The sequence below is a fragment of the Notolepis coatsorum genome (assembly GCF_963971535.1).
Source record: "Notolepis coatsorum genome assembly, chromosome: 4".
Classification (NCBI taxonomy): Eukaryota; Metazoa; Chordata; class Actinopteri; order Aulopiformes; family Paralepididae; genus Notolepis; species Notolepis coatsorum.
Window position 1 is genome coordinate 157,712,289 of NC_140168.1, and position 14,610 is coordinate 157,726,898.

Genomic DNA, 14,610 nt, shown 5'->3' on the forward strand with positions numbered 1-14,610 from the left:
AGAACTGGAAGTCGAGGCTTTTTCAGGCCTTCTTGGAGTCGAGACGTATTTGTATTTGCGTAGGTTTGATGCCATCTGTCCGTGTAAACAATGACCATTGGTTTGAACAAATGTACCCTGAGTAAGATTCACTAAGTTTTGTAAATCCGTAAGCTTATTAAGATAAAATAAAAATAAGTAGAGGCTCGACGGGAGCTCGAACAAACAGCGTGCTACTCCATTGCTCACCTAGCCACGCCCCCAGATCCAATTCATGTTTGACTGTTCACATTAAATGTGGCCATGATCAGATTCCAGTGTGAACCGGTCACTGCTCCTGAACTGACCCGCATGCGCAAATGAACAAAGACGAAGATGGACACAATGTGGAGGACAGTGAAGTCACAGTTTATGGTTTATGTGCAGTGGAGGCGTTGTGTCGTGGAGGAGGTGTTGTGTTGTGGAGGCCAGGGCAGCTAATATGCCAGCAGATAATGGGGGTGAGGAGGAGGTGAAAGAGAGACGTTTGTTCTTTCAATAGGCTTTTAAACACAGACCAGTTATAATGCCCCCTCAAGTTTAGCTTGTACAGAAGTATCGCCTCAAATCCTTATAAGGTAAACACCTTTCGTGGGGTGACAGTGGCTCAGGAGGTAGAGCAGTCGTCTGGTAATCCAGAGGTTCCCGGTTCAATTCCCGCTCCTCCCGGGCAGTGTGTCGAAGTGTCCTTGAGCAAGACACTTAACCCCTAATTGCTCCCGATGAGCAGGTTGGCACCTTGCATGGTCGCCTCCGCCGTCGGTGTGTGAATGTGAGGAACAATTTGTAAAGCGCTTTGGATAAAAGCTGCTATATAAATGCAGCCATTTACCATTTACCTCACTGTCCCTCCACTGACTGACTCCATCACAGCTGTCTTCCATGTCTGTACTCGCACTAGTGCAGAATTGTGATGAATGTCAACCTAGAGTGACGTAAAAGACGGATGAATTCTGATTGGACTGTTAGGACTGAGGTCGCACTGCAAAATATCAGACCTGTATCTGATTTAGGACCACGTATGAAAGTGGCCCAAATCAGAATTGAAAAGATCAGATTTGGGCCACTTTTGCCTGCAGTCTCTGAATATAATAATAATAAACTTTATTTGTATAGCACCTTTCATACAGAAATTGCAGCTCAAAAGTGCTTCACAACAGAAGAAATACAGGCATAAAATGAGCACATAAAGTGCAGACAGTTTTTTTTCACTGTTTTTCAACACTTTGAGCGCCACGTCACGGCTATTCTCGGGTGTTTTTTTATTATTATTATTATTAGCGATCTGAAATCATATTGCATTACGCTAGCCTACCGTTGGAGATCCAGGGACCGCCGGCGATCAGATGTGAAAAAAGCGCCCCCTATCGTCTCCCAGATGGTAAATCACCCTTTTGGAATGGACTCAATGAAAGTGAATGGGAGAACGGATTTCTGACTCCACATTTTACTTCTCACTGATGCAGCCGGGGTCTACCAGAGTTAATTCTGGAGCCTCTGAGCCACGGCGAATATGGGTTATACTGTACACACGATGGATCAATACATTTATCGATTTTTTCGAATGGCGATCGGAAATTGGAATAAACCATTTGGATACCATCTGACCTCAGGTAAGGAATCTGTTATCAGTGTTAGGATAATCAGACTCGTTTTCACAGAGATATAAGCGTTTATGTGATTTATGTGATATGGCTGTCTTGACTGTAAAAGCCATGAGGAAATAACAGCAGCGATTATCAGCGCACGGCACGAGCGTGCGTGCGCACACATATACTATCGATCATCTAGCGTAATAAATAGGCCGACAAATGACAACGTTCTGGAATATTCCAGTAAAAGGCGATTATCATAGGCATGGGTTGTTTTTCCCCTGGAAAACGGGTGATTTTCAAAATGCTATCAAACGGAAATGAAGCGATAAAAATACAATCTGCCTTGCCAATGTTAACTGGAAAATGAGTCTTTGATAATCGACGGGCAGATTAGACACATAGCCATAATTTAAAACATAGATTAGGCGATATTAACGTTAACATTGGCCGTGGATGGTGGCACTCAACGGGGTAAATAGGAAAACACGGCCCGGCACTGAAAGTGTTAAGATCTAACATCCCAACAGGCCACCTTGTTTATAATAATAAAATAATAATAATGCAGGACCTGCTCAGAGGTCTTTAATTGGCATGCAATTATCCTCAACACACACACACACACACCGGAACACACACGCATGCATTGTCTCTGTAGGATCGCCGATGCGATTCGTCTCTGCGATTAACCCATCCCGTCGTCCTTTCCCCCCCAAGGGCAGCCGGGAGCAGACAGGCGTCAACGTGAGCCGCGCCAGGGGACCAATCCAAGTGCTCCTGTCCGTCTTCGTCTCAGGACGCCACAGCGTTAGCGATCTGTTGTTGTGCATGTTTTTCCATTGGGTTTATCTTATCGGGGGGAAACCCTTGTGAGCACGGGGAGAACATGCAAACTCCACACAGAAAGGCCTGGGAGATACCCCACCTGGGTACCTGGCATCATGGAAACCTGGTCCCCAAGCGGGAATCGAACCCTGGACCTTCTTGCTGTGAGGTGACAGTGTTAACCACTACACCACCGTGCCGCTTGGTTTGATTCAGTTTTAAAAATAGACAATAATAAAAAAGAGTTAAGATAGAATAGGCAGAGTAAAATATTGCAATAAGTAGTAGAATAGAATAGAATAGACATGAAATGAGCACAAAGTGCAGACATATAAAACCTTTTTTTTTTACAGTGCAATAAAATAGTTCTGGATTACTGTTTAACAGTTTAAAAGTCGTCTTTACCTTCTCTGTTTGAATGTCAAAACACACATGAAGTAATGGGGCCACTGTAAAAATTTAACGTTGACTATACAAATTTGTGCAGAACTTCACCAGAAAGCCTTATTCACATTCTTCCCCTGGAGAGGGAGAGAGCTTCTCTGTACTTCCCCGAAATCCGAGTTGCACGTGTTCTGTCACTAATAGGTCAAACCTATCACGGTCGTATTTGTGGTAACTTGACATCTTAGTGTTGGCACACACAGAAAGCAGAGTAGGTATCGACATGTCTTGAAACACTATGAGCCGCTGACTGGGAATTCCATGTAAATATAAATGAGTGATTGTTGACAATTTGCATAATTCATAGATCCTTGCATCTTAATGAGGGTGATGGTGTAGAAATGCTGCTAAGCCATTTCCAGTAGTTTAGAGTTTAGTAGAGTAAAATACATCTGGAGGGGATCTTTAACTTTCTGAGGAAAAACAGATCCCTCAGACCACACCATGTTAGCCTGACATTTCATGTCTTTGTCAATGACCGTACAACGATATTTCAGGTTACCGTCACCAGGAAAGTCACATTGAGATACAAAAAAAAATCTCGTTTTCAAGTGAGACCTGGCCAAGACAAGCTGGAGCAAAGGAATACAAAAGTTGCACATAATACAAAAAACAACAACAAATACACTGAACAACCAATATCAGAGCCAGAGGCAACCTAGCAGGGCAGGCAGCAACAATAGACTATTAGGGCAAATAAAAAAAAACGACAGAGCATTGATTCAGCCTCTAGTCCCGTCATGAGGCATTTAAAAGCATCCAGTGATACATAGTCAGAGAGTTTCGGTTCATTCTGTAACATGTTCCAAGCCGAGGGAGCAGAATAACTAAATGCTCCCCATTTCAGTAAGAACATTGGGAACAGACGATAGGAGCAGACTTTGATAATGTAAAAAATTACTTGGAGATGGCGGTCGGGTGGCGTAGCGGAGATTGTGCTCGTCACCAATGCAAGAGGCTGCGGTCTCGACTCCCGGAATCAGCATTGCCCTGCGGCTTGGGCCGGTCGTCATACTAACTCGTTTGGCTGAGTTAGGGGGAGGGAAGTCGTGGGTGGTAATCTGGCATTGTGGACAGCGACGCCTACAGGTCAGGTCTGGGCGCCTCCTCAGCGAAAGGCAGGAAATGTGATGGCAGCGTGACCTCCCACGCGTTACGCTTCACCAATGAGAGTCCTCGCTGCCAGGTGAGAAGAGAGCCACTGGCTGTCCATGTGTCGGAGGAAGCATGTGGTGGACTTCAGTGTTCCCTTGTACCGACCAGTAGGAGGAACATGCGCACCAGTGGCGTCTTTAGCCCTGGGCTTCCGGGGCTTTAGCCCTGGGCTTCCGGGGCTTTAGCCCCGGATGTTTTTCTCCTAGCCCCGGATCTAAAAAAAGAAAAAAAATTGTTTACATTTTCTTTTCTTTTTTTTACTTTTTTTTTTTTTTATGTCAGCATCCCCATTGTCTGTGCTGAATGTTTGTTGGTGTTTGGTATTTTTTGTTGCTTTTTAGGACTTTTAAACATCCATTTTTAGTAAGTAGTTTTCATTTGATCCTATAATTTTTTCATTCACCGATTTGTGGACTTTTTTTTTTAGTGTCCTTAAAGGCGCCTTATAAATCAAATGCATTATTATTATTATTATTATTATTATTATTATTATTATTATTATTATTATTATTATTATTATCATCCAGGAGGGAAAAGACACTTTGGATAGTAGGGACTGCATCTCTGCCTGTCCTGACCAGGAAACACTTTGCAACTGTGATCTCCTCTGGCAATAGTTGGATATTGTAATGTGTGGCGAGGGGTTGCAGTAATTCCACTGAGATAAACTGGTCTGAGGCTGGATAACATGCCTGTATGCCTCTCATAAGTTGTTATCCAACTCATGAGAACCTGCTCTCAAGCTCTTGCAGCATTCTGTCGACGACTGGATAGAACAGTCTCTGTCTCAGCTGATCTCCTGAGCTGAGGTCTGAGCTTGTGCCACAAGATGACTCAACTACATACTCGTCCATCCTGTTCTGCGTCCTCCTTTGGCTGGTAGTATGTTCCTCAATCCAAAGGCCATTACATATGGCCTTTGTCCTGTCATACATGTCCACTGCCATCTCTGAGGTGCTATAACCTTTGAGTGTGTCCTGCACTGTGCTTTTAAATAGTACAGATATTGAAGATGTGCACTTTAACGCAGCAGCACCTGGAGCCATCCATACCCATGTCCAGTGTCCTATAATAAGCTTTAATCGAACCCTGGTTCATTTCCTCGGATAGTCCGGTTGGTTTGGGGTGGTGTGACAGCTCATTCACTCTTGCAAGTGAACCCTGCTGCGGTTCATTTGAGATGTTTCAAGTTTTCAAGTTTATTTAATAGTTGTCATACAGAAGTACAGAATACTTTCATACAAAATGCTTCTTACTGTTACGCTCCAGAGACTGTGCTAGACAAGATAGTATCAAATAACATAGTATAGCATGTAATTTAGAAGAAGAAAATTAGGTCACAGTGTTCGGTATAGACATATGTACAATGTTCTGAGTTACCATATAATATACAATACTATGCAGTGTACTAATGTACAGTACTATATAGTGCAAAGCAGAAATGGGATGAGGTACAATTTAGGTACAATTTACAGTAAGGTGTACGAGTTGTAGTGCAATCCTTCATCAATAAATATAAAGTGTGGGGAGTGGGTGCTACAGTGTGTTTGTTTAAAGTGGGTGTGTGCTATAAAGTGTGTGGAGTGGGTGCTACAGTGTGTTTGTTTAAAGTGAGTGTGTGCGTGTGGATGTGTGTGCTATGTGCGTTTGGTGGTTGTTGTTGTGTAGTGTTCATTGTTCGTTTAGCAGCCTGATGGCCTTGGGATAGAAGCTTCTTCTGAGTCTTTCTGTGCTCGCCTTGAGACTCCGGTATCGCTTGCCTGACCGCAGCAGTTCAAAGAGGCAGTTGTTTGGGTGACTGGAGTCTTTAATGATTCTCTTAGCCTTGCCCTTGCAACGCTTGTTGTAAATGTTCTGGAGGGTGGGGAGCCCCCCTCCAATTGTGCGTTCGGCTGAACGTGTCACTCTTTGTAGTCTGCTTCGGTCTTGTGCAGTGCTATTCCCAAACCAGGAGGTGATGTTGCCAGTCAAGATGCTCTCTATTGTACATGAGTAAAAGTTCTTAAGGATCTTCTGACTGACTTGGAACTTCCTTAGGCGCCTGAGGAAGTAGAGGCGTTGTCGTGCCTTCTTCACAACACTGTCAATGTGTGTGGTCCATGTCAAGTCCTCGGATATGTAGGCTCCGAGGTACTTAAAGCTGTTGACTCTCTCAACCGGTGCCCCGTCGATGCTGAGGGGGCTGTAGTCCTTGACCCCCGACCTCCTGAAGTCCACAATCATCTCCTTTGTTTTGCTGACGTTCAGGGAGAGGCTGTTTTCCTGGCACCATCCCGCCAGGACCTTGACCTCTTCCAGGTAGGCCCTCTCGTCGTTGGCAGAGATCAGGCCCACCACCACTGTGTCGTCAGCAAATTTGGTGATTGTATTGCTACTCCGCTGAGCCACACAGTCGTGTGTGTACAGGGAGTAGAGGAGGGGACTCAGAACACAGCCCTGGGGGGCCCCTATGTTGAGGGTGATGGATGAGGAGGTGCAGTTGCCTGCTCTCACCACCTGGAGTCTGCCAGTCAGGAAGTCCAAGACCCACTGGCAGAGGTCATAGTTCAAGCCCAGGTCCCTGAGCTTGGCTATGAGTATGGAGGGGACTATGGTATTGAATGCCGAGCTGTAGTCGATGAATAGCATTCTCACATAGTTCCCCTGCCTCTTGTCCAGGTGTGATGCTGCTGTGTGCAGCACATGGGCTATGGCGTCCTCCGTGGACCTGTTAGGGCGGTATGCAAATTGCAGGGGGTCCATGTTGATGGGGAGGGAGGAGCAGATGTAGCCCTTTACTAGCTTCTCAAAGCACTTCATGGCTGTGAATGCAAAGTGGACCAAAGGCAGGAAAAGACCCAAAAATCTAATATTTTTTTTATGAGAAGACTGAAACATATGTATATAATGAAACGCAATACAGTTTTTTTTCAATGCCTAAGCATGATTTTGAAAACGGGGCCCGGTGTTTCAAAACACACAATTAGCACAACCACACTAAATTAAACACTTGTCAAAACCATACACTAATTTATAAAAACTACATTTTGTTACCATATGAAACACACATTAATTGAAAAACGACCTATAAGATTCCCTATATGGGAAGAGCAAGGCATACACTCATTAGGGGATGTTTTTAACAAACATGGTTTTTGTAGTTATCGAGAAATATGCAAAAAATGTAATCTCACCAAGTCCACATGGCTTTTTTACATACAGTTACAGCTATGTTTGAAGTCTCACGGTGTTCCATTAGACATACCAATTGAACACCACAGATACCACAAATTCTTCTATGAAAGAGAGACATCGAGAGGTTTTGTTTCAGATTTTTATCATCAATTACTAACGTCCTCGTATGAAACCCTCCAACTAGACTCTGCCTGGAGGAGGGATATACCAGACCTGGAAAATGACTTTGATTGGCAAGGAGCCTGGGCAAATGTCCGACTTACATCAAGGAACCCGGACCATCAACAAATCAATCTTAACTATATTCACAGGACATACTTGACTCCTATAAGACTGAGCAGAATGGGTCTTAAACAAGACTCCAAATGCTCCCAATGTACAAATGGGGACGAAGGGACATTTATGCACATGTATTGGGACTGCCCACCAGTTAAGACATTCTGGAAAGATGTGACCCAACAATTATCAAAACTCGTATCTTGGAATATACCTGTACACCCCTCGGTATTACTATTGAATGATGTTTTTGAGTTTGCAGTAAATCCACAGCTAAAGAGATTGGTTTTATCGGGTATCACAGTAGCTAAAAAGCTGATCGCATCACGCTGGTTTCAACCGGAAAAAATGTGCCGGAAAGTTTGGTTTCTTACATATCTCGATGTGATTTATCAAGAAATATCTACAGCAAGAATTCTGGGTCTCAATGAATCCAAAATGTCAATGTGGTTAGAAGTGGTGGAGAGAATAAAAGATAGCTTATAATGGTAGTGTCTGGTTAGGTGCGAGGGATAATGGAGGTACTACCCAAGGTGGGGTCCGGGAGGGGGGGGTTCGAGCTGGAGCATATGTGTGTAGGTTTTTAGATAACAGGTATTAGGGGTATATCTTACATAAGACAATTAACTAAAATGTGATTTCATTGGATGTGCTCTGACAACTAATGCTTGTATATCTTATCGTGTGTTGTCATGTTTGTTTATGTGTTTGTTTAAAAAATAATAAAAAAATAAAATACAAAAAAAAAAGAAACACACATTTCATATGAATTAATTCTGTTTGAACCAGTTACACACACTACTGTGCTTAACCTAAAACACATTTAGCAATTCTACTTCTCAGTTATTAGAGTACTGTAAGTGAAGTACGCAGAGAATGTGCAAATATACAATAAATTCACCAAACACTACACAAGACCAATGCTGTAGACCAGGGGTCAGCAACCTTTTTGACATGGAGTGCCTGTTTGAAATATAGTTGTAACTAGTGTGCCTCAGCAATATTCCATGCATCGTAATTTTTCTTTTCTCATAATCAGGTATTTTTAATGATAATTTTTACATTATTACACCATTATTGTTATTGTTATTATTAACAATATTATTATGATGGTTGTATCAACCCTAAATCTGAGTTGGGGGGGGGGGGGGGAATGCAATGCAGACAAACAGCTGCATACAGTGCGACCATTTCACTCACATTTGCCCATTCATTTTTGGACACATCACACACCATCGGTGTGTGTACTGTACGTGTGCTGTCATAGCTCCACCTACAGGCCTAATGGAGAACACCAGGAGAACACCAGGATGTGAATGGAGGGTGAATGTGAGGTATATCGTGTAAATAAGTTTTGATTGGTCGCAAGACTACACTGTAAAAAAAATTATAATAATAAGTTACCAAAACTTAAAAATATTGAGTTCAGTTACTGTGCATTAAGGTTTTCAGTTTTCAATCCATAATAAGTTAACAGAAAAATAAGTACACAACCACATTATTTCAACCTAATAAAACTATGTTTATTGTCATTGTTTTAAGAACACAAGTTGACATGGTATGTATTTCATGGTATGTATTTCCAGCTAAATTGAAATAATAAACAAATAAAGGGTCTCAATTAAATATGTGGTAGTAAAAAGAACCTGTGGGAGGATTTCAACAAGATAAATGTGACAACAGTGCAAAATATTTCACTATAATATATAAAAAAAAAAAATGTTTTTGTTTACTGCTGCCCCCTGTGCCTATGCAAATGCCCCCCTGTGCCTATGCAAATGCCCCCGCGTGCCTATGCAGGCACGCGTGCCTAGGGTTGCCTACCCCTGCTGTAGACTGATGAAAATATAATTTATTTATCTACATATACCCAAATCAATGATGCAGACTGATGAAAAAAATTACATTTTCTCTCCATATACCCAAATCAATGATGCAGACTGATGAAAATATAAATGTTCTCTCCATATAACCAAATCAGTCAACATTTCAACATGGAGAATCACAACAATACATGTCCCAGTTTTCATGCTACTATGTGCATAACACTGTAAGCTCAGCAAATATCAGACAAACATAAAATACTGTATCCAGTACAGGTTAAAATTACAGTAAAAAAAAACGAAAACATTTAAACAGAAAATACTAGACATTATCTCGTTGCCTAGCTGGATCTGGCAAGATAATTTTTTGTTGTGATTCTCCATGTTGACTGATTTGGGAAAATGGGAGAAAATGTATATTTTCATCAGTCTGCATCATTGGTTGTCTTGTGTAGTGTTTGGTGAATGTATTGTATATTTTCACGTTCTCTGTGTACAGTACTTCACTCTCCTTCCATTTTGGTTGAAGACAGGTGAACTCACCTGCTGCATTTTTATAGTGCTTAAACCTGATTGGTGTATCTACAATTAAGCAATGGTGTGTTTGTGCATCTGATGGCTGTGTTTAACCAATTGGCTCATATGTGTGGTAATTTGACATTCTGTGTCTAATGTAATGCAAGTGTGTTTAGTGTTTTGCAAATCACTGTGTATTGTTTTGCAAAAAGTGTGAGGCTGACATTGTAGGGGTGCAAATCTGGGCCTATATTTTGCTCCTTGAGTGTAAGGTTTTGATAATTGTGTAATACTTTTGATTTGAGTGTTTATGCAATTGAAGAAAACTGTAAAGACTAGAGATGAACTGTTTATTTCTTTTGTACATAGGCTGTGCATATGTTTGTTTGTTTGTTTATTTGCTTATGTGTATGATTCTTAACTGTTTTTATTTAGTTATTGGTGTATATGTGTGTATGTATGTACAGTATATGTATATATATTATATATATATATATGTATATTTGTACTCCTGTTGGAGCTTCTTGGACCAGATCAATGTTTTATCTGGCTAAATAAAGGTTAAATAAATAAATAAGAAACTGATGATTTGGTCCTGTTAACTTTGAATTTTCTATGGGGACTGCCCAGATCCCCCTCATGGACCTGGACCTCACTTTGAGAACCTCTAATGATTCTAGTTATTCAGTATTCATCTCTAATTACTCTAAAATTGCGTATTTCTGTGTTTAAAAAATAAAATAAAATAAAAAATGTGAGGGGGGGGGGGGGGGGGGGGCTGAAGCCCCCAATGTTTTCTAACCCTAAAAACGCCCCTGATGCGCACAACAACCAGGTAGGGGAGGGGGGGAAATTGGCATAGCGATTACAATTGGGATGGGGAGAGCAATAGAAAATCAGGCAGAGAAAAAGAGGATTAAAAAAAAAGTATTACTTTTCTGGACCATATAAGTACACGAGTAAGAGGGGAGGAGACCAAGAATTGCCTTGTATATGGTATACTGTATGCTTATATTGTGTATAAGGTCTAAGATGGTGGGTATGATAATTTTCTTCTAAATTCACCAGCCATAGTGCGGCTGGGTAGCGCAGTGGACTAAGCACTCTCCTACCACTGCAGAGACTCTGGGATCGAATCCAGCTGTCAGCGGTACCTCCGGCTTGGTCAGTCGTCCCTACTAACACAATTGGCAGTGTTAGCGGGTGGGAAGCCGGTGGGGTGTGTGTCCTGGTCGTGGTAAACTGCAACTCCTACTGATCGGTCGGGCGCCTGTTCAGCAGGGAGGGGATCTGGGGGAAATAGCATGAACCTCCCCACGCGTTACGTTCCCCCAGTGAAACTCCTCGCTATCGGGTTAAAAAGAAGCGGCTGGGGCTTCCGGTTTGGCGAGGAGCGGGTGAGCAGCTGCAGAACAGAGCTCCTGGTCCAAAATTCAAGAAAGGTAATAAAAAGTTATAAAACACGATAAAAAGTAACAACTAGAAGATTAAAGAAAGATGACAAGACCCAGTGCACAAAACTCGAGGAGAAGTGAGAGAAGAGTGACCCCCGACAAAGAAAATACGACGAAAGGAAAGGTACAACACGAGGAGATGACGCAGCAAGTATAACGTTAGACCACAGCGAGGTCTGGCTGGAGACGGAGCTACAAGCTAACATGGAAGCTAACACGATGAATATGCAAGTTAGCATTCGGATCAGGCTAGAAGCAATAATGCTAACATGCAAATCAACATGCAGGCTGGACTCGATGAAATACAGAATATTCAGAGGAACATGGAGGCTAATTCAAAAGAAATAAAAAAAGTTAGACAACAGCGAGGCTGGAGACGAAGCTACAAGCTAACATGGAAGCTAACACGATGAATATGCAAGCTAGCATTCGGATCAGGCTAGAACCAATACAGAATGCTAACGATGCTAACGTGCAAACCAACACGCAGACTGGACTCGATGCAATACAGAATATTCAGAGGAGCATGGAGGCTAATTCAAAAGAGGTAAAACAAACTACCCCCAAAAGAAGGACAAAGAGACGCTGGATACAACCGGACCAACCAGGACTCGGGCACCGGGGTCGGCCGGACCATCCGGGATGCAAGCATTGAGGCCACACACACCAACCGGGAGCCGAGCGCCGAGATCAACCAGACCAGCCAGGATTCAAATAACGAGATCTCACACACCAAACAGGACTCGAGCACTGACCAAGATTCAATACCACATATATATATTATTTGATAGTGAATGGATGTTATGATTCGATACACACTGCAGATAACACACAGCCCACTGGGAATACAAACAAGGTAAACACATTAGTTGGGAAATTGGGACTTGATTCGGGACATATAATATAAATAACTCGTACTAGACAAAACTGTAGACACTAACACACATGACGCACAACTAAGACGACGGGGAACATGGGGAAAAACATTCGGAGACCTGACCGGGAGCTCTGGAACTGTACTATCATATGAAAGATAAAAATTCAACGAAAATGTTGGACAATAATAAGGACATTGGAGAATCCCCATTGGGGAATCTCCGTCGTTATAGGAGGGGCCCTCTCCAGGAGAGCCTTACCCCTCCAGCCCGCCAACATGGGTTAAACTGGGTTTAAAAGAATTACCTGGGAAGTACCAATTGTCTTTCGTTTTTTTTCTTTCTCTGAGTTATGTTAGAATAGCAGTTGCTTTGAATGTGCACATGGACAATTGTGAAGGACAAGAATTCAAAATGTTGGACATGAAGAGAGGCTTGGAGAATCTCCTTTGGGGGATATCTCCGTCTCTAGGAGGGGGGGCTTCTTCAACAGGAGAGCTGATTCCCCTCCAAACCGCCAACGGGGGAAAGAGTGCTAAACATATGGCTTATTTTATAATTTTTTCTTATTGTGTTGTCAGTGCTATTTTTTCATAAATGTATATAGTGATATATCGGCGGATCGACCCGGGAGAGGGGGGCCTTGCGTGTTGCGCGGTCGGTGGTAGGGTCTTGTGTGTTGTGGGGTCGATGTGCGGGGGGGGGTTTATCTGTGACATGGGAGGTAACGGGCTGGGCTCGGTGGGGGGGAGCCCCTTGCACTCTCCTCTACTGGGCCAGGCCCAATCAATTCAAGGGACCCATGTTGCAGGTGCCCGGCTCCGTGTATAGCGGTCCTGGGATATGGGGGAGTCCTACTAGTTGGCCTGGGATATGGGGGTGCTCTGATTCTTGGGGAGGCCTATTGGGGGGTCAGAGCGGATGCGCTTTGCCCAGGGGGGCCTTGTGTGTTGTGGGATCGGTGTGGGTGGGGTGGGGTTCTTGGGGACATGGGAGGTAACGGGCTTGGCTCGGTGGGGGGGAGTCCCCTATCCTCTCCTCTATTGAGCCTGGCTCAAACAATTCAAGGAACCCATGTCGCTGGGGGCCGGCTCCGTGTATAGAGGTCCTGGGATATGGGGGAGCCCTATCTCTCGGAGTGGATGGCGGGAGGGGGGGGATATTTCTTTATTATTTCTGTTATTTGAATATATTGTCTGATGTATGTTTGTAAACTAAAACTAAAACTGCAAATAAAAATTTGAGTTTAAAAAAAAAAAGAAAAAAGAAGAAGCGGCTGGCGACTCATGTATCGGAGGAGGCAGGTGGTAGTTCTACACCCTCCCCAGGCCGACAGTGGGGCAATGCGCGCAATGACCAGGAAGGGAATTGGCATAACGACTAAATTGGGATGAGTCATATCATTGGTCTTTGTGACATTTACCTGGACCAATGAGCATGAAGATTAAAATAAACAAAGATAATAATAATAATAATAATAATAATAATAATAATAATAATAATAATAATAATAATAATAATAATAATAATAATAATAATAATAATAACTGAGGATGATTTAAATAGCTTTGAGACTGACATGTTCCACAGCACTCCACAGAAGCGGTCCTGGAGGAGAGCGAGAGGACCTTCTCCAAGCTGATCCGCTCCATCGAGAGACAGCGCTCTGGGGTGAGGGAGCTGATCCGAGCCCAGGAGCAGGCGGCCGTCAGTCAGGCAGAGGAGCTGCTGGTGATGGTGGAGAAGGAGATTGCGGAGCTGAGGAGACAGGACGCTGAGCTGAAGAAGCTCTCGAGCTCAGACGACCACGTACAGTTCCTTCAGGTGGCAAACACGCGTTAGCGGCATTGGGGTGAATAGACCTGTTCGCTGTATAGACCACTGCAACACTTACACCGGTATTCTGAAATCATGGAGGAGAAAATGGATGAATGTGGAGAGCCTTGACATTAAGTGGTTGTAGCTACGGATGTGCATGATCCGATAGACTTTTATACGCCAGAGTCTCCTGAACACGGAGAGACCAATCCCAAGTCGATCTGCACTTTCTCGGCCGAGCTATAGTCACTTTTCCGCACCCACTCCCGAACTCTGCATGTGCAGACTGATGAACCTAGATCTCTGGACAATCCAGAGACTCCATGGGCAATCTGCGCATGCAGAGTTCGGGAGTAGGTGTGGAAAAGTGACTATAGCTCGGTCGAGAAAGTGCCGATTGACTTGGGATTGGTCTCTCCGTGTTCAGGAGACTCGGGCGTATAAAAGTCTATTGGATCATGTCTCCAGCACCCCCACAGCTGTAGCTACAACCACTTAATGTCAAGGCTCTCATCCACATTCATTCATTTTCTCCCCCGCTCTCTCCCATGAGCTCAATGTAACGCGAAAGTGCAGTGGTCTATACGTCAGACTCAGTGTGTCAGGCAAAAGGAACGCAATCCTGGTCAGAGCAATGGGG

At 43.4% G+C, this 14,610-nt stretch overlaps 1 protein-coding gene across 3 annotated transcripts in view; it reads left to right on the top strand.

Moving 5' to 3' along the window:
* The window catches only part of LOC311227420 (tripartite motif-containing protein 16-like), a gene marked incomplete at its 5' end in the record, with an annotated part of 55,477 nt that overhangs the window by 28,281 nt on the left and 12,586 nt on the right, over positions 1–14,610 (top strand). Inside the window, one exon of one of the 3 annotated variants that reach the window (XM_084313056.1) lies at positions 13,743–13,976. The exons of 1 other annotated variant lie outside the window; for it this stretch is intronic. In XM_084313056.1, the coding sequence (XP_084169182.1) occupies positions 13,743–13,976 (234 nt within the window). The remainder of the gene's footprint in view (positions 1–13,742; positions 13,977–14,610) is intronic. One more of the 3 variants, XM_084313057.1, reaches the window with a different exon arrangement.